Consider the following 21,310-nt stretch of genomic DNA (forward strand, 5'->3'; position numbering starts at 1 on the left):
CAGAAATGAGAAAACGCGCACTGCCTCCGTGAGAAAACGCGCTGCTGCAGCGCATTTCCTTTTCTTTATTTCTTTCTCCCCTCTCTCGCGACGGCGATTACCCTTTCCCCTTCTTCATCGCGGCGCCAGCTACGCTCGACTCGCCGCCGGCCGAGCCTCCTTCTCCCCTCCCTTTTCTATTTCACCGTGCCCTAGTTTTCCCTTTCTCCACCACGCTGGCTTCCCCCTAGCGACGCCGAACCCTAGCTGTCTCCATCGCCGCCTCTCAGCACCGACCCGAGCCCTCTCCGTTCCCCTTTCTCCTTCTTCATCGCGGCGCCGGCGACGCTCGACCCGCCGCCGGCTGAGCCTCCTTCTCCCCTCCCCTTTCTATTTCACCGTTCCCTTGTTTTCTCTACATTGGGGCATCAACTTACTAGAAAAGAAGTTCTCCAGAAACGCATTAACAGAGGAAGAAAAGAAGGCTTTCAAGGTAATTTGCTTTGGAAGAAAAATGTCTTTTTTGTGTGCGACTGGAATTTAGATGAGTAATAGAATGGACACTGAATCGTTAAATTTAATTTCCTGCAGAAACTATTGAAAGAAGATGGCTACTATACGATCAGATTGTCATCTAATGTGTTAGATCCTCCGGGAAGAGATTTTGTTGTTTCATCAGTCAGAGTTGTGAGTAAACAACCCGTTGATTTTTTGATCCTTCTGTTTAACTTCAAATTTTTTCCACTTGTTCTATTCACTTTTTCATTCTAATTTGAACCTGAAAGGCCAAATAATGTTTCTGAAAATGCAATTTTGTTTTGTAAGCACCATATAGTAAAAAGATAGTGTCAGATCTTGAGGCCCAGTCTTATAATATGAAATAGTAAAAATAAAGTTCATTATAGAGGTATGCATGAATTACAAGTCAATGACATAAGACTTGGATGTACATACCAATTTTTTTTCTCTACATGCTTTAACTTGCTTAGGGTATTGCTTTGGGTATTACATTTTCTAATATATGTTGCTCTACATTTTTATGTCGGCTTTAATATTGGCAATTTTTAGAGATTACATTATGGGAGGGCATAATCCAAGTATCGAAATTGAGAAGTATGATTGGTCAAAGACAAATGTTGCCATGTTTGTCGATATCATTTATGAAAAAGTGAAGCACAATAAGTTACAAACATCTACCTTCACTAATACGGTTTGGGAGGAGATCAACAAAGAATTATATCAGGTTACGAACAAGAATTATGGTGTAGAAAGGCTCAAAGGTAAATGGAATCGTCTACGCACAAGACAACGTCTTTTTGCAGCATTGCTTGCGCATACTGGTGTGACAATGGATCCTGACACCAATAAAGTGAATGCTCCAGAGGAAGTGTGGGCAGAATTTTATCTGGTAAATACTTATATCTAATCAAATATATAATTTTATTGTATGTTTATGTATAATAAAATGTATTTTTTTGTAATCAATGGAACAGAAAAATAAAAAGGAGTATAAGTCAATACGAAAGGAAGGATGTGATCATTTTCACATTCTTAGTGAAATTTTCGGCGGGACAACTGCAACTGGTGATATGCATAGAGCTTCTACTCAATTACCTCCCACATCTGATGAAGAGAGAGAGCTCGAAGAAGCATTCATTAACAGAGGTGTCAGCTCATATGTTGAAGTTGTCGATGACGAGAATGAGGACGTTGGAGGGGAACCTAACAATCGCCGACGTCGTAGTACAGAATCAACTGAGAGTCATCGACGTAAAGATCCTAAGCGTTCAAAAACTGAAAAATATGATGCTTATATGGACAAGTGGAGTGATACCTTGCAACACCTGAGTCAAGAATCTATTGCTAGGCAAAAATACCTAGATTTGAGGGCTACTAAGTTAGAACGCGAACAAGAAATTTCTTCCTCTACTGGAACGAGCGGGTTCAGTGATCCTTACTCTATAGATATGTGCATGCAGGTTTTAAATCAGATGGATGACTTATCAAACCAAGTGTACACAAAAGCTACAGAAGCTTTCGGTAAACCTTGGCTACGAGAGGTTTTCATGAAAATTCCATCAAATAGGAGAGCTGGATGGTTGGATTGCCTCAATCTCGACCGTGTGTAGGGTCATATGTTGACAAGTTCATGGGGATTGCTTTTATTACCTAGCCGGAGACTTTTTAAGTAATGATGGTTTTTGATTTTGTGACTTGAATGTGTAAACTGTAAGACATATTTGCTATTTTGTGGATTGAATGTTTAAGACATATTTGATATTTTGAAATTTAATGTTGATGACTATGTCATGCTTTTTAAATTTTAATTGTTTATTGGTTTGCCTCAATTCATAATTAATTTTATACATGTGTGCTGAGTTTAATATCGATTTATTGCAGATCATGTCAAACTCTGATGATGAATCTGATGACTATGATGAATTAGGCCCAGATATCAATTTGCTTCTTATTTTGAGCCATGCAAATGATTTTTTTCATGAAATGACTCAGTTTCATAGATCTATTGATCGGATGCCTTGTCGAACGTCATCTCTTACTGGGAGGATGTATATTCAAGAAATACTTGATGGGCACCCTCAAGTTTGCTTTGATAATTTTCGTATGTCGAAACATGTGTTCGTGAATTTTTGTAGGACATTAAAAGAGATGAATCTATTACAAGATGGAAAGAAAGTTACTGTTGAAGAAGGTGTCGCTATGTTCTTACTAATCATCGGGCACAACACACGACATCGAATATGTGCAGATCGATTTCAACATTCATTGTACACTTGTAGCAAGTGGTTCAAACGAGTTTTACGAGCTGTTTGTACATTGGGCACACATATTATTCGACCATATGAACACAATGGCGTCCATCCTCGCATATTGCATAATCCAAAGTGGTTTCCATATTTTAAGGTATATATTTTACCCTAATGTATCTAGTTACATTAACAACATATCTTTACTAAGACATTGTGTATTTTTAGAATTGTCTTGGAGCTATTGATGGAACTCACGTATCGGCATGGGCACCGACATCAATTCAAACATCTTTCGTGGTAGAAAGGTTATTGTCACACAAAATGTGATGCTTGTATGCGATTTCGATATGCTTTTTACATTTGTGTATACGGGCTGGGAGGGGACAACAAATGATTCAAGGGTGTTCATAGACGCTTTGACTAGGCATGAAAATCATTTTCCTAAACCTTGCGGTGGTAAGTAATAGAAAAAATTCTCTATATATATTCATTTATGTAGGTATTTTACATTATTAATTAATTTGATAATACTATCACAGATCAATTTTATTTGGTTGATTCTGGTTACCCAAATATGCCGGGGTTTCTTGCTCCGTATCGAGGTCAACGCTATCACTTGAGAGATTATCGACGGCAAGGCAGACCAAGGGGGAAGGAAGAGTTGTTCAATTATAGGCATAGCACATGTCGTAATATTATTGAGCGATGCATTGGGGTGCTTAAGGCAAGATTTCGAATTTTAAAAGATATGCCAAACTATCCAATTACTAGCCAAAGATTAATTCCACTTGCATGTTGTGCGGTGCATAATTTCATACGTCGGCATCATGCAATGGATAATTTATTTATGGAGTATTCATCTGAAGATATGCTCATGTCTGGAGTTGAAGATAGTTTTGGTGATCAAGAGCCGATTCCAATTGATCCAAGTCAAACAGCTCAGATGGGACATATACGTGATGACATTGCAAGTCATATGTGGAATGATTATGTGGAGCATCATCCGTAATTAGCTAATGTCTGGTTTCAGCCTTTTATGGCTCTTGATTTTGTTATGAATGACTATTATAATTGGCTGTTTTTTGTTTTAAATTTTGGTTGGGAAGCTTTTTGTTACAATTTGTAATTAGCTCAGATGGGAAGCTTTTTGTTACAATCTGTGGCTCTTGATTTTTGTGAAGGAATAGAAAAGACAACTTTACCCTTGAATATTATGTTACAATCTATTTTATATCTGTTTTATAATTTCATTGTTCAATATCATTTCCTTGCAAATAACTGATACATCTAGATTCTTATTTGTTACTTTCTAATTTGTGTTTCCAGTTCTTTCCTTTACTTCTAAAGCTGATTGTGTGGAATGGGAAGAGGTCAGCATTGTCACTCATTTGATGTTATGATATGTAATGCTTTCTCTACGTTATGTGATATTTTTTGAACTTTTTTTATATGATGTTAAAGTTTTGTAATGCTAAAAGCGTAAAGAACGCAACAGTTTGTTTTTATAAATAGCTAATGTCTTTTGTAATTAACTTTCCAGATTGGCGAATGCATTTATGATGCTTTTGCCAGCAATGATGTCAACTGGATGATATGTAGAGTTTGGTTCAATCTAAAGTTACTGTGATGAAGGTATACACAAGTTATCATCACAGTAATTTTTCTTGTACATTTGGTCATTTGGTCATTTGTTATCAGTTATTCCAAGCATGTTTTTTTCTTGTACATTTGGTCGTTCGTGATTGCCACTAAAATTTTGTTGAAATGTATGCAGGCACTTGAGGATCTAGGTTCATCTTTCTTTCATAGATAAGGATTTTGCCGATACAAATCACAATCGCGTAGAACGTGTCATGTACTAGAAGAAGACCAGGAGAAACTACAACTGTTTCATGCTTATTGCAGAATAAGTGAACTTTTTCCCATTCCAAAGTTCTAAAGGTCATCAAAAGTCATGTTGGATTGTTTTGTGAAATGCGAATATATTTTTATCGCAAGTGGTTCTCAATTATTACAAATACATTTATCCAACTATTACAAATACATTTATCGCAAGAATAGGATCATCTCCTTGGGTTATATTGAATTGAGTAATGTGACTCAATGAGATCAAATGTTAGTCGAGTGGCATGTAGAGAGCTCGATTGCTGAGCTTGACAGACTCTATAGATTGATGACTTGAGATAAATAACATTTATATAGAAGTATAAAATAACATTTATATAGTTTAAATAATTTAATTTCAAAATTTTCTATTTTAATAAAATTCTTAATTTTATTAATTTTTTTACATTTTACTATATTTTTTTTTAATTTTCAATATAAACGTACCAAACGCATTTTCCAATTTTCTTTTCCAGAAAATAGAATTCCAGTATATCATACCAAACGTATTTTCTGTTTTCTGAAAACAGAAACAGAAAATAGGAAAATAGAAATAGAAAATAGAAAATAGAAAATATTTTCCAAACCAAACGCCCCCTTAGTTTTTTTGCTTTCCTTCTCCCTTAGCCTTTTTTTTTATATTTTATTTTTATTTTTATTTGTTTATTTATCCTCATCATTCATGGTGAAATAAGGGGGAATGAATCCCCTTAATTCCTCTTTAAACATTTCGGCAAAACCAAAGAGGAAGAGGGAGAGAAAGGGAGGAAGGCAAGTTGCCTTTCTCTTGCTCTTTTCTTATTTTCTTTTGGTTAGCTTTTACTCTTACCTTTATCATAAGTTTCCCTCCTTTGCTATCAATATCTTCTCTCTATCCCAATTGGTTTCTACTAATTAATTCTATGAATTATCATATAAGAGGTTCAAGGTTCAATCCTTGACCCCTCCCTATTTTTATTTCTTTTTATTTCCTTTTTGGTTCAACTCACTTCCTATTATTTTCTAAGGCAAAATCCCACATTCATATATTTATCCTACAAGCTTAGTGGGTATTACAGTACCCCGTACTTCATAAAAAGTTCGTCCTCGAACTTTAAAATAGCTCTGGGTACTTTTGTTTCCAGCATTAAGTAAAATTTTAGCATGTTGATTGAAGTTAGGTTGCTGACCTGAGACGATGGCATAGGTGTTCGCCACATCATCCTGAGCGAGAGAGTAGACTCTAGCATTGGTCATAGTGGGATGGGCCTCCAATCTTCCTTGGTTGATTGAAGTCCCTTCTATGGCAGTATGCATCTGGTGAAGCTGTGCAGGGGTGCTCCTATTCTGGTTGTTCTGCGGAGGTAGTGCCTGAGACTGAGTAGGGAAATTTCTTGCCAAATGACCTTCCTTTCCGCAGTTGTAGCACCTTCTGGTGCTTAGGAGACATACTCCAGAATGCATCTTTCCACATGCGGCACACTGAGGAAACTTGGTTTGCTTATTGGCCGGACCACCTTCTGTGTTGTTCCACTGTTTCCTCTTTCCACCTGAGTTTCCTTTCCAGTCGATTCTGGTATTGTGCGATTTTTGTGCTCCGGTCAGTGCTTGGTTCTTGCCCTTGTTCATTGCTTCCTGATAGTGCTCGGTAATCAGGGCACTGCTGACTAGCTCCTCTGCAGTCTGCGGTCTATTAACTCCGCCGGCTATGTTCAGAGCTATCTCGGGTCGGAGCATCTTTAATATTAACCGGACCTTTTCTCTTTCAGTGCTAACCAGTTCTGGGCACAGACGTGCTATGCGGTTGAACTTCTTGACGGCTTCGTTGACTGACAGATTACCTTGCCGTAAGAATTCAATGTGCTTGTTGGTTACTTGTATATGGAAGAATTCTTCTAGGAACTCTGTCTCAAAATCCGTCCACTGCATCTGGTTTATTTGTCTTTTCGCCTTTACTCGGTCCCACCACCTCCGGGCATTTCCGGTAAGGCATAACGACGCGCATTTGACCTTCTCGTGTTAAGGCCAGTCCAGTTGTTCCATTATGCCCTCCACGGTCTTGAGCCAGGCTTGCGCATCCCATGGTTCACAGTTTCCCGAGAAGGCTTCTGGCTTAAGCCTTCGCCACTGAATCAGATAGGCCTCTTGTCGGACCATCGGAGTAAGGGCTGCCGGGGGCACTGGTGGAGTTACTGTCTCTTTGGTTCGGGCATTGCGTGTCCTAATCATGTTTATCTAATTAATGACAATAAAGCTAGTGTAAGTGTTTATCATTTTCTAGCCAACCTAACGTATTGTTATATTTGTTTCTATCCATTGGTGAGATTGTTCTGGTATTTTCCCAACCTACCAAGATGCAATCCTAATCTAAATTATAACTAAAAGCATAGAATAAAGCATCAAACATAAGCAAGTAAAACATGAACTAAAGAATAAACAACATAAGGAAAAATAAGGAATATAATGACAAACAATGTAATATAAGGAAATAAAGCATAAGCAATGTAGTAAAGAAAATAAAGCATAAGTTATATAATCATGAAAATTAAGTATAAGCATATAACAAGAAAATCAAACATAAACATATAACAAATAAATTTAACATAAACATTCTTACTTGGAGCGGCAGGTAGGAGGCTTGATGTGTGTGTAGTGAGCTGGCAATAACTTGGCTCTGATACCAACCTGTAACGCCCGCCCTCCCTGCTACCCTAAGGGACGGGGCTACGATACTCTACGTATAAATTTTTCTTTTTAAAACAGCGGAAGACTTAAAATAATTTTTATAGTTTTAATAAAACTTTTCTTTTAAATTTCTTTTGAACTATACTATCACATGGCATCAAAATCATAACATCAAATCCAGTGGAACCATAATGTCAAGCCACACATGTTTAGGTATCACAAATCATAAAATACCAATGCATAGTTCTTTAAAGAAACTTTAAGCAGGTTCTTAATTAGTTGCCTAGCCACCGCCACACACATCTTCGTTGCCCCTCCTGCTGCTCCTTTAGCTCATCCAGCTTTTCCCTTTATCTGTGGTACAAGGAAAGTAAGCTGTGAGCACTCATGGCTCAGTAAGTTCCTTTCCTACTCACTAAAGCCAAAAATCAGCACATAATCAAGAATGCATCAACAAGTCATAATCTCAACTAATCATGGCATAACATAGCATTCTATTCACGCATATCATGCATCATAATATAATCACAACTAGTCATAGCATATCAAGCATCACCATGGCCGAAACATATACATAGTGCATTGCATAAAACATAGCTAGACATGGCATAACAAACAAGTATCATGATATATCAAAGCATGGCCGAAACATGTATATCAAAGCATCATACTATGGCCGAAACATGTACATCAAGGCATCATCATATCTATGGCCAAAATCTATATATCAGGCATCAACAAATCCATGGCCGAAACATGTCTATAAGGTATAGCATGAACATAACATAATCATACCTTATCATGGCATATCATAATCAAGAGCATAACATGAAACATAGCATAATCATAAGGTGTATGCAATATGATTTTGGAAAACATGTATCCGAAAAACATGTGTATGTCTCATGATCTTTAAAACCATTTTCTTTTACATATATACTTGAAAGTAATCTCAACATAAGGGGGATCCCGGCTATGTACCACTTACATATTGCGCGCAACCTTGTAGGTCCAAGGTAGCAAGTCTTGAACCCTATGAGGCAAACATACTAGGCCCTTAGTCCTAGGGGCACTTAGGAGCCCATCCCTAACGAGGTCCTTAGTCCCCGGGCGCTTATGGAGCCCACCCTTGGTACAAGCCACTCACACATAAAGTAAAGTACATGTCATATATATCATGTATCATAAAAGCATGCATCACTTAGGCACACATCATATCATAAAGGTATGCATCACTTAGGCATACATCATGTCATAAAAGTATGCATCACTTAGGCATACATCATGTCATAAAAGTATGCATCACTTAGGCATACATCATATCATAAGGTATGCATCACTTAGGCATCCATCATGTCATAAAGGTATGCATCACTTAGGCATACATCACATCATAAAAGCATGCACATTTTTAAGCACTTAACATATCATCAAAGCATGCATATATTAACCACATATCACATTTTAAAGCATGCACATTTTTAAGCACTTAACATATCATCAACCATGCATATATTAACCACATATCACATTTTAAAGCATGCACATTTTTAAGCACTTAACATATCATCAATGCATGCATTTTTAACCACATATCATATCATAAAACATGCATGTCTCTAAGCACGTATCATATCATAAAAGCATGCATATTTCTTAAGCACATATCATATCATGAAAGCATGCATATCTCATATCATAAGTCATAAATCACAAGCATACATATTAAGCATAAAGGTGTATCTTGTGAATATCCTATCATAGGAAACATGGTATCATATTTATCTTGGTTTTAAGCTTCCTAAACCCTTGTGGCCGAAACCCTTTAGAGCTCAATTTAGGTTAAGCACAACATCCAAGCATGTGGCACCAAAATTATCATCATAACATTTTCATAGGAAGCATTATAAACATGATTAACTTAGTTTCTAAGTTTCTCAAGTCCCTAATTTCATATGGCCGAAACCTTAAGGTGTGAAACAAGGTTCCATATGACATAAAAGTATGAACAACTTTAAATCATATTTATAACATTTTTACCAAGGAACAAGGTAAACACATTTGACACATTTGAATTAGTTCCTAAGTTCTTTAAGCCCTTAACATATGTCATGGCCGAAATTTAACAAGTTCTCATTAGGGCTACAAACAAGCATACAAGCATGTGAACTTGGACTAACATTATGTATAAATTCATACAAGGAATCATACAATAGTTATGGCCGAAACATACCCTAGCATCATTTTAGGTCATAAAACAACATATAGCAATTGAACCTTGGCTTTCTACTTATCATATTTCATGTAGAGTGACATGTGCATATTTAATTTAAGTCCCAGGGTTTCTAGGGCATCTAAACCTTCATGAACGAAACATTCAAGGGTTCATTTAGGTCATGGAAAAATCATACAAGCATGTGAAGCAATCAACACATTATCCTATTTTCATAAGAAGTACTTTTAACACATTTGGTTTCATTTCTAAGGCCTCTAGGTCTTTTTAACCCTACTTGGCTGAAACTCACAGAATATAAACTTGCTTCAAATAGCCTAAAAGCATGAGAATTTATACAAGTTTCATAGCATGTATAAGGACAAGCATAATGAGTATACATATGAATTGTGTCTTAGGCTTTCTAGGTTTCTTTTTCTCTTTTTCTTTTATTTTTTTCTCATGGCCGAAACCTACCATTCTTTAGCTAGGTTCTTAAGTGGCCTAAAGCATGAAAAACCTAAGTAAGTTTCATGGCAAAAGTTATTAAGAAACATATATACAAATTGGTTCATGAATAAGCTAGGACCCCTTGTGGTCATACATGTTATATGTCATGCAACTAATTTTTATACACCCTAATTAAGCATGAGGGCATTGAACAACTTCCATATCTAAATAGCACAGAGATCTTGAGCATATTAAAATTTTGTTTAAGCATTTCTAAGCTATCCATCTCATCATGGCCGAAAACCCTAAGAAGGAGTTCATGAAATTCTAGCAATATTCAAGCATATAAATCCTTTTAGATCTTTGTATTCTATCACATGAGCATGGTTATTTAAATTTAAAGGTCTTCCTAACCCTAAACCATTTCTTTGCCGAAACATATAACAGGTTTTCTTTTAGTTTCAAATATCTTTTAAGCAAGAAAACTAATACAAGATCCTTAATATTTCATAGGGAGAATCTTGTACTAATTTGGTAAAACAATAATTTCCCTAGCCTCCTTAAAATATTTTGGGCCGAAATTCTAGGGTTAAGTACCCCACTGATCAAGTATCATATAGGTATAAAAACATGAAGAAAAACCCTTCTGCATAGCATAAAAAATCTATCATGAAATGAAGACTAGTTTTAAACATCACTAGATTTTGAAAGCTCTTCTTGGCCGAATTTTCTTAAACTTGTTTCTAGGTTTTAAAATCCTCATAAAATCCAAAAAGCACATAAAATCCTTTTACCACAGGTGAGGGGAAGCTTACATCCTTTTCGCTTGTGGATCTAAGGTATGGTGAAGAAGAAGTAGCCTCTTCTTCTAGTTCCTTTCCCTTGATTCCCTTGCTAAGTCCTCCTTGTATCTTAGGTTTTCTTAGGAGAAAACCTTGGCTTGGGGCCGAAAATGGAGGAGAGGGGGAACTGAGGTTTCAATGAGGGAGAGGAGAGAATGAGAAAAATGAGAGAAAATAGAATTTTCCCTTTACATATTCTCTTTTATGTTAAGGGGGAAGAGGTAGCAAACTTAGTTTTTTTGCTTTCCTTCTCCCTTAGCCTTTTTTTTTCTATTTTATTTTTATTTTTATTTTTTTATTTATCCTCATCATTCATGGTGAAATAAGGGGGAATGAATCCCCTTAATTCCTCTTTAAACATTTCGGCAAAACCAAAGAGGAAGAGGGAGAGAAAGGGAGGAAGGCAAGTTGCCTTTCTCTTGCTCTTTTCTTATTTTCTTTTGGTTAGCTTTTACTCTTACCTTTATCATAAGTTTCCCTCCTTTGCTATCAATATCTTCTCTCTATCCCAATTAGTTTCTACTAATTAATTCTATGAATTATCATATAAGAGGTTCAAGGTTCAATCCTTGACCTCTCCCTATTTTTATTTCTTTTTATTTCCTTTTTGGTTCAACTCACTTCCTATTATTTTCTAAGGCAAAATCCCACATTCATATATTTATCCTACAAGCTTAGTGGGTATTACAACCCGTTTAGGTGAGGAAATGTTTTTAAGTATAAATTCATTTCCTTTATTTATTTTCTCTTCCCAAATCGCCGTTCCCCAAACCTCCGCGATCCCGAACCTTCTCCTTCTTCCCCGATACTTCTTCCCCTCTTTCTCTGTTCTCTCTTGCGGATGAAGCAAGCCGAGAGCTCCGGTGATCTTCTGCCGGCATCGACCAGTACGCTCAGATCCAGCCAAAGTCCCTTCTCCTGCCCGATCCTTTCTTCTTCTCTCCGATCGCCTTCGATCGCCGCCGAAGCTTCACCATCTCGACTTTGTCGTCGACCTAGGGGAGCAGACACCGATACAGATCCGATCGTGGATGACCTTCTCTAGTCTTAGGTGAGAGCATCGATCTCTTTCTCCTCCCGGTGTTGCCGGCGACGCCACCGATCCCGATCACCTGCGAGCTCATCACAGCCCTAGGTCACCGACGCACCTTCTCTTCTTGGCGGCTGAATTAGGTCACGAATTGGAGGGGATCAATGAGTTGTGCTTGGGTTGTCGGGTAGAGGCCAGAGGAGTTGTGCTGGATCGGTAATCTTTCGGCTTGATTCCAGTCTTGATCCGATCAGTGAGGTAAGATTAGGTAATCACTACTTAATTTCTGTTGTGATTCGTTTGATTCCTGTGAGGATCTGTCTGTGGATTTCAATTAGTGTGCTATGGATTGTTCTTGATCCAGTAGCTCATCTTCGTCTTGGCAGAACCTCGATCCAGCAACATCTTGGTTGACAGCAGCTCGATCCGGGCAGAGAGGAGGTTCTGTTCCATTCTATTGGGTTCTATGGATTGTTGGGTTCCAGCAGTGATGATCCTCAGTGGAGGATCAATGGATGAGGGTTGTGAGATTTCTTGTTCTTGGTTCTGGTAACATTCCCACCAGCAATTTCTCCTAGTTCCAGCAGATCACGTTGTATTCCAGTGGCTGAATTGAGGTACGTATAGAGGTAGTTGATATATGATGTGTAGATCATGTTTCGAATTTGGATATTTGTTAGATCATGAGTTAGATGATTAGGTATGATCTTGATACCTATTGATAATTAATCATCATTAGGTTGTGTAGATTAATTAGGTTATATGGATTTAGGTTTTGGATTTCTATCTAAAGGGTTGTTTGGGGTTAAGGTAATTAACCCTAATTAACCTTTAGAAAGGTTGAGGGATATGGTTTAGGGTTTATCCCTAAATTTCTATTTAGGATTTATTTAGCTATTTGTTGTATTCTAGCTAAATAAAAGTAAATGTATTTGTTTACACAGGACTCTGATTCGAGACGGGCGTCTCGACTTCGGATTGGGATTGACTGTACCTTCTATTGGAGGCGGGTACCCTTTGACTTATCTTTTCGATATTGTCTTATGATATGTATAGTTTATATATGATTACTAGTGATTGGTAGATTATCACTTCCTCGGTTATAGTTTATTTGATATCTGTAGGCGATTATTAGTGATTGGTAGTTTATCATTTCCCCTGGATGTAGGTTAGTTGATACCTGATACACGCTTCTATTGATAACTGTTATACATTAGTCTGGCATGCTTTTCCTTCTGGCTATGTTTATCTGTGTTCATAGAGATAGATGTTTTTATTGTGCCTCCCTCTATACTGGATTAGATGATAGATATGTTGGATATGTGATATTGGATTCATGCTGTTTATTATCCTTGTTATATATGTGTTTATCTTTTTGGCACCTACACATATGGAGGAGGATATGTCCAGGTATGACATACTATAGCCGCATGCACCATATTGCATGATTGCATGCTGGGCGATTGACGACTCCATTATTGTTGAGCTCGTCGGCCGGCTACATGAGGGCCTGCACACAACGTGTCTACTGCATGGGTAGTAGCACAACACTAAGGGTGTGTATGGCAGGTTGCTCGGTGGTGCACCGCCGGGGTGCTCATGGGTAGCACGATGCAGCGGGGTTACAGCCGGGATCCCTCCCCGTCATCGCGTACCGGGAGTTGAGAGCATTGCGCTCCCTCACTATGTTTGAGGTAGGAGGATAGGTGTACTCCGACTGCATCCCGTCCACTCGGTCACTTTTCAGGGGCAGTGATGGCAGAGTGCACGGTGTCACAGCCCTACCCACTCGGTCTCAACATTGTGTGTGAGATGGCTGACTGGTTGACAGGGGTGACCATGTCATATTGCATCATATGCACGGATTGCATTCGTTATGATTGATGCATTTTGGTGATTGCATATGATTGACATGCATACAGGATACATGCTTTTGCTCTGACTATTTTTATCTCTGTATGTTGACAGTTAATTGCCCAAGCCTCGCAGGTGAGTACTGTTTATTTCAGTTATGCATTTTCTTATTATTCTTGCTATAAACTGTACTTTATGCCTATTGCTGGTTATTACAGTTTATTTCAGCTATGCATATCTGTTATACTGTTAGGAGACCGTACCGTAGGTTGTACTGTTAGGAGACTGTACTGTAGGCTCTATGGTTTAGTGTACTGTACCATAGGATGTTATTGGTGGTTATATGTTGCTGTACATATCTATTGGATTACCTGCTGAGTTCTTTGAACTCACCCCGTTGTTACTATTTTTCAAGTTGAGGCCGTCGGGAGATATTCCAGTCGCTAGCCCCTTTGTCGCGAGGATTGCTAGATATCGTTTTCTGTATTCGCTTTTATACGTATACTTGTGATGTGGGTTTGTATTGTGGACTTTATATCGAGCACTTGGGTTTTCTACTTTTGGTTTTTCGCTGCGGATATATTTTCGTTACTTCGTGGATTTTGTCTTTCCTCGTTGTAGTGGAGTAGGATGTGTACATATATCTTCGAGATTCTATATCGTCTTTCCTTATTAAACTGCGTGGATTGATTATATGTTGAACTATGTGGAATGTTGATATAAACTGCGTGGTTTGTTTCTTATTTGTATTGTATTGTTCTGGCTGTGTGTGGCCGAGGTATAGATATATGTATTCTGGATTCATATTGTCACCCGTACAGGGGAGATGTTGCCGAAATTTCTTCGGACAGGGACTACCTGGGGCATGACACCTAGAACTCTACCTAAACTTTCTCATGATAGTTCTTATGGTATAAGAAATGATGCTTACTTAGGGTTCACATGTTGGGATGAAGTTTTACCAAAAACCCAACCTATATGGTTCGGCCACTAAAAGACATTAGGGTTAGAGATCGAATTATGTTTTCCATGTATCTTATATGCCATGATTTTGAGATTTCTATGCTTCTATGTTTAATTATGCACACTTATGATCTATACATGATGGAAACCCTTATGCTATGGTGTGTATTATTTATGATGAAGCTATGTGCAAATTTATCCATGATATATGTGATGAGCTGTGTGCCCAATTTATGCATGAAATATATGATGTGCTGTGTGCCCAATTTATGCATAAAATATATGATGTGCTGTGTGCCCAAATCTTTACATACCATTATGATGAGCTGTGTGCCCAAAAGTCTATATGGTATGATATGATAAGTGACACGATGTACAAGAAAAGATAAGAACCATGATATGTAAAAACATGCTATTTTACTTTATGTATGGCTTGTACCAAGGGTGGGCTCCATAAGCACCCCAGGGTCGATGGACTAAGAAACGGGCCTCGTTAGTGATGGGCTCCTAAGTGCCCCTAGGTCGATGGACTAAGAAACGGGCCTAGTATGTATGCCTTGTAGGGTTCAAGACTTGCTACCTTGGACCTACATAAGACGCGCACATTTATGTAAGTGGTACAAGCCGAGGCCCTAATCATGTTAAGATTATGTTTAAGTATGTATATTATAAGTTTTCAAAGGACATATTGCATATGTTTTCATGATGCATGTTTATGAATTCACCTTGCATATACCTTATGATTATGCCATGATATTTATGATGATGTTATGATATGTTTGGGTGCAATTGATGATTATGTTATGTTATGCCATGATACCTTACGCTTATGTTATGATATGCCATGATATGCTGCATGATATAATGAATTTCCTCCATGTGTTATGTCTTGTGATTTTTGATATGTTATACGGTTTTGTGAGTAGGAAAGGAACTTACTGAGCCATGAGTGCTCACAGCTTACTTTCTTGTACCACAGATAAAGGCAAGGAATGGATGAACTAGGGGAGCAACAGGAGGGGCTAGAAGGATGTGTGTGGTAGTGTTGGCTAAAGGAGAAAGACCTGCTTTTGTTAATAAGAATTATGCATAGTTATGTTACTGCTTTATGACTCCATGACATTTAATTTTGTGTTTGGACATTATGACTTAAAAATTCATGTTAAGTATGCTATGTGGTGTTATATGTCCAGGTGATTAGTCATGTTGATTGTAAAGTAAAGAAAAGTTTTTAATTTCTATAAATAAGACTTCCGCTGTAGCAAGTAGGTATACATATGTATGTTAAAGTAACCCCCGCCGCCTTAGCAGGAGGGGCGGGGTGTTACATTATGAGTCTCAATCTTCTCTTGACTAGAATCACTATTAGGCACATTAGGGCAGACCTCTAACAGTACAAACTTATAGCCTTCAGCAATTAGGACAATGTCCAGATTTCTTTTCCAATCTATGTAATTGGGACCAGTATGTTTGTTCTCTTTCAGTATAATGGCCAGTGGGTTGAAAGACATCCTAAGAATCACAAAACAAACTTTGGTCAAAACTCTAAATTTAGAATAATATTGATTCCTCAAACAATACTATTTGAATTTACCAACACCTCAAAACACCGGGAATATTACATGCCACGTTAGTGTGAACGTATACAAATTCAACATTTGTAAGAGGAGGTTTTACCCATTAATTTTATTATCTTGTCATCCTAACTTTATGATGAATAAAATTAATAGTTGGTTTTCCTTTGGTCACGCAAAACAATAGCAGTGACTCCGTTGGGGAGGATACTATTGAATTCGTCTAAGTGTATACCATTACTTGATACTTAGTCCATTAAATAGGATTGTGCCCCTTCAGTTAGAGAAGATCACACGCTCCTAAATAATTTCCTATAACCATTCATAAAGGAAGTTTGATCTAGTAATCCGCAACAAACCCATCCGTTGTGGAGGGAGGCACTCAGAGCCAACACGTAAGCTTATTGCATCACTTTCAAACCAGTAATGGAGATTGTGGAATTTATTTAAGAAGGTGACTCAATCGAATATAAAGGTCATGTCTGGAGTTACAAGCTACGGTTGCAACCAAAAGGGGCACTACAAGCCAGAATGTCTAAACCAGAACCAACAAAGAAGGAAGTCCTTGAACGCAACATGGTCTGAGTCATCCGAAGAGTTGGACGAAGAAGAACATAAGCAAACAAGCTTCCTCGCTCTACCGGTACAAGGCTACATTGTCCAAATCGACTCTGAAGTCGAGAATGAATCCGAAGCCGAGTCTGAAACAAGCCATGGATCTGTATCCATTTCTAAAGGGCCAAACACCATTGTAAGATCTTCTCAAGTAGATAAACTATATAATTTAATTAATTATTTAATGCGCAAATTAGTTAAGTCAAATATCCAAATCAAGTCACTCCAAAAGGAGGTACCAACCCTTAAGGGAGTGACTAGCCCAAGTTCCTTGACCAAACCTATTCAAACTGGAACTTTAACTCAGGTTCAAAAACTTGAGAAAGAAAATTCCAGTCTGAAAGATCAAGTCAAGGAACTTAAGGGAACATTGGAACAGTTCACCTTGGGTTCTAAGAATCTTGATTTGATTATTGGGAAGCAAAAGGCCGTATACAATCGATCTGGTGGACACAAGACTAAATACAAATTTAAATCATACTTATCTCTTGTCAACAGAACAAATAGAAACATAGTCCAAGCATGGGCCCCTAAGTCAAACTTGGTTAATCAAGTTGGAGTTGGTCAATATTGGATCCCCAACGATCAGATCCATTACCTTGATAGACCCTATCGAGGCTATGCTCTAGGGGGAGCTAATAGAAAGACTATCTTTATCGATATATAAATTTGTTTGATACTTGTTTTTTTCCACTTTATTATACATGCTTAGACTAGGCTAGATAAGGACCTAGCGTGATTTACACTTGACTAGTTAGACATAGAGGTTTCAAAAAGAAAATTAAATATCCAATTTCTTTGAAAAATTTTGTCTAGAAGTGGTGGATGATCTTATACCCAAGAAGGTCTACTGCCTCGCCACAGCCTGGAAGTCAATCTTTGCAATGAATATTTAATTGACTGATTGTAAAACCTGAGTCTAACTCAAATGTAAATTAATCCGTAAATGATAATCTAAATTGAAGATAAAACTAACCATCTCTCAACAACTATTAAGGTTCCCTGATTGAGAATCTAAAAAAGGATGAGATGGACCAAGGTATAAAGTAGTTAACCAAACCCAAATTAATTAATTCAATTAAGTTAAATTAATTAATTTCAAAAAATTAATTTCAAAATGTTAATCTTAATTTTAAAATGTTAATTATTTTCAAATCATAATTACATTATTATTATTTTTAAATTATAATTAATTTTAAAATCATAATTAATTTTAAAATCATAATTAATTCCAAAACTATAATTAATTTCAAAATCATAATTAATCTCAAAATTAATCATAATGAATTTTAAAAAATCTTAATTGTCAATTTTCAAATTATAATTAAATTTTAAATTATTAATTCTTAGATTTTCAAAATCTCAATTATTTTTAAAAGATAAATAATTTTCAAATCATAATTAATATGTAAATTTATAATTTCAAACTTAATTAATTTTCAATATATTTTCCAAATCTTTAAAATTTTAGCTATTGTCAAATGTTTAAATCTAATTAAACTTATATTTTAAAATTTTAAATTCAAACTCATTGAAAATTTAAACTTATATTTTAAATCTCAATATTTTTAAATATTGATAAAATTAAAATAAACTTAACTCCGTCTCATACAAACTTATAAGTTGAATATGCTTGATAACCTAAAATGGGTGAGATGGAAAATCAGGAAAGTAAATAATAACCTTTATGTTTTTTTACATGCCTGAACTCTAGGACTCGAAATTTTTTTTTTTAGTATAAATTAAGGGGTAGTGAAAGGAAGTTAAGGCATTAATTATTTTTCAAAACTCCAAAGTTAAACTATTTTTTTTTTTGAAAAAGTTGAACTATTTTTAAATCTAAGTGTTTATCAAAATATTTTTAAAAGATAAACTTTTATCAAAAATTTTATATCTAAGTGTTTTTAAAGCTAAATTTTTATCAAAATTCTAAGTGTTAAGGTATGTACTTAACTAAATTTTTATCATTTTTAGCTAAGCACTTAACTTAATTTTTATTAAATTTTTTAAACTAAGCTTTAATCAAAATCCTTTTTAAGATGAGTACTTTTAACTAAGTCTTTTTCAAAACCTTTATAAAGCTAAGTATTAAAGTTAAGTTCTTATCAACTTCTTTTGAAAGTTTAGTATTTGATAGAATAATTTTTTTTTTGAAAGCTAAAAATTAGCTAAGTTTTTTTTTTTCGAAAAAGCTAAGTATTTTCAAAACATTTCTAAATTAGCTAAATGTATTTCAAAGCACTTATCCTCGCAAGTTTTGCCTCCGAGGTTCCTTCATGTAGTTCCAGGAATTTCTCCCAAAGTTCTTTTGCAGGCTCATAGGCTCCGATCCGATTGACTTCTTATGATGGTAAAATGCTCAGTAGATGAAACTCTACTTTGTCATTTGCCACGAAGTCGGCTTGTTCCATCCATTGAAACTTTTCCTTGCCTTTGGATGCTTCAAAACTAAATTCCTTTATTATAATAAATCAAAGTCTATTTTGAAAAATGCCTCCATTCTCTTTTTCCAGCTCGCGAACTCTCCCTCGAACTTTGGTGGGTAGATGCTCGGTCCGACCATCTCGTGTGCATCATTTGGCGGTTAGTCCTCCTGAAGTTGTTAGGCTCTGATACCACTTGTTGGTCTGGGTAGGCTGGATAGAGAGGGTTGAGTTGTCCGAAAGACTAAAACAAAATACCTTTCTCCTCTTTCAACTTAGATTAGCAGCAATAGCATAAAAATAAACAATACGAAACTAAAAGAAAGCGACTCGGAATTTACTTGGTTACATCCGGGTTGGTTGTTAATCCAAGGCAGATGAAAGCTCAATAAGAATCTCCTTTGGTGAAGGCGGAGAAGCCTTTTACACACACTAACAGCTCAGACTATTGCTAGGAAATGAATACTGAAGTTGTTACATTTTTCCTAGGTCTAGGGGTCTTTTTATAGCTCCTGGAAAAACTTATCTGCAGATTGAAGGCGTCATCCATAAGGTTGGAAGGCGCCTCCAACGAGGCGCCAGTGGATAAAGTTTTATCCACTGTAATGGCTCGAACCAATCTGGTCGAAGGTGCCTTCCATAGCCATGGAAGGCGCCTTCCATGATAAGTTGAAGGCGCCTTCCATGAAGGCTTGAAGGCGCCTTCTAGTAGAAGGCTTCAGCTTCTTTTTCTCTTCCTCTCACTCTTCCGCTTGGGTGATTTCGGCCAACCGAAATAAGGTTCACCTGAACCCAATTTCGGCCTTCTCCTCAAGCAGCCTTCCTCTTCATCTTCTCGTCCATCAAACTGCCGCGCGTGTCCTTCTCATGCACCGGTGTACTCTTCCGCAACACCTCATCCTAAGATGCACAAAGCCTATCAGCTCTCTCCCGTACCGTCATTTGTTACGCACTGCAAGTGTACGATTATGTCGTTAGTAATAAAAAGATATCGAATCCACAGGGACTGTTGATTAAGCATTAGTTAACTTCGCAGGACGAATTATGTAGACAATCTAAAGTTGTTAACAAACTCTAAAGAGAAAGAGAAGAGAAAGAGAAGAGAAAAGAGAGAGAGTAGAGAGAGAGAATGAGCGTAGTGAATGGAGGATGATAGATTCTAGGATTTCGGTTTCCTTGTAATGCTTGGTGATGTTACATAGATTATTTAGTTTCTATCCTCTATGTTCATGCTCTTATAGGATGTTAGATTCATTACCGACTCTCCCCTGCAGTGGATAAGTCAGCATGATCTCCTACTCCATGTCCTATGCTACTAAATGGAAGTGATTCCTATAAAGTCTGTTAGCGGGGCAGCCTAGTCATGATGCCCCACGTCCATTTAACACAGAAACACACTGACACACAATAACATAGAAATAGAATTAGAGATTAAGCTCGATCCCCTACTTCCTTATGGAGATTTTCTTCTCCTTTCAAGGTGATACCCTAGAGGTCCGTTAGCGGGATATCCCTATCATGACTCCCCTCGGTCATATGATCTAGTGTATCCCCCCTATCAGATTAATAATTCTACACAACTATTTGATAAAACATGCAAAAGATATATATAAGCATTCACACACACATCGTCAAACATGAACAAGGCATCATTAAGTCATTGAATAGAATCATGGCAAATCTACATAGTTTTACATCATTCATCACATCACAAATACTCCCTACATCCTAGATCTAGAGATCTACTCCATTGCAAGAGAATAAACCCAAGAAACAAGATGTAAAGTAATCTACAACTCAAAATATAAGGAGAAGAGAAGAGAAAGCTTATCCATGTAGCACCGGTCTTCTTGGATGCAATCCTTGCTTTGGAGGTGGATGAAACGGCGAAGGATGGAAGATCTAGGGTTCCCCCAAGGGGGAGAACCCTTCCCCTGTTGGTTGCTACTCGGAAAGCCTAGAGGTTCCACTGTACAAAAATTTTGTACAAAGGTCTGAACCTTTTCCTAGCTACCATGTGTTCTTTTAAATTAAATTTTGGATCGCCTGTGG

The 21,310-nt window shown here is 37.0% G+C and overlaps 1 protein-coding gene across 1 annotated transcript; it reads left to right on the top strand.

Annotated features, from left to right (window-relative positions):
- The first annotated feature begins 616 nt into the window (after positions 1–616).
- On the top strand, positions 617–2,108 carry LOC122004285 (uncharacterized protein At2g29880-like). The gene is made up of 3 exons (XM_042559196.1): positions 617–666; positions 1,048–1,387; positions 1,473–2,108. Exons 2-3 carry the CDS (start codon positions 1,058–1,060, stop codon positions 2,106–2,108), a joined length of 966 nt encoding a protein of 321 aa, XP_042415130.1. The 5' UTR covers positions 617–666; positions 1,048–1,057.
- Positions 2,109–21,310: the final 19,202 nt, after the last annotated feature.

This window comes from Zingiber officinale, chromosome 7B (genome assembly GCF_018446385.1).
Source record: "Zingiber officinale cultivar Zhangliang chromosome 7B, Zo_v1.1, whole genome shotgun sequence".
Classification (NCBI taxonomy): Eukaryota; Viridiplantae; Streptophyta; class Magnoliopsida; order Zingiberales; family Zingiberaceae; genus Zingiber; species Zingiber officinale.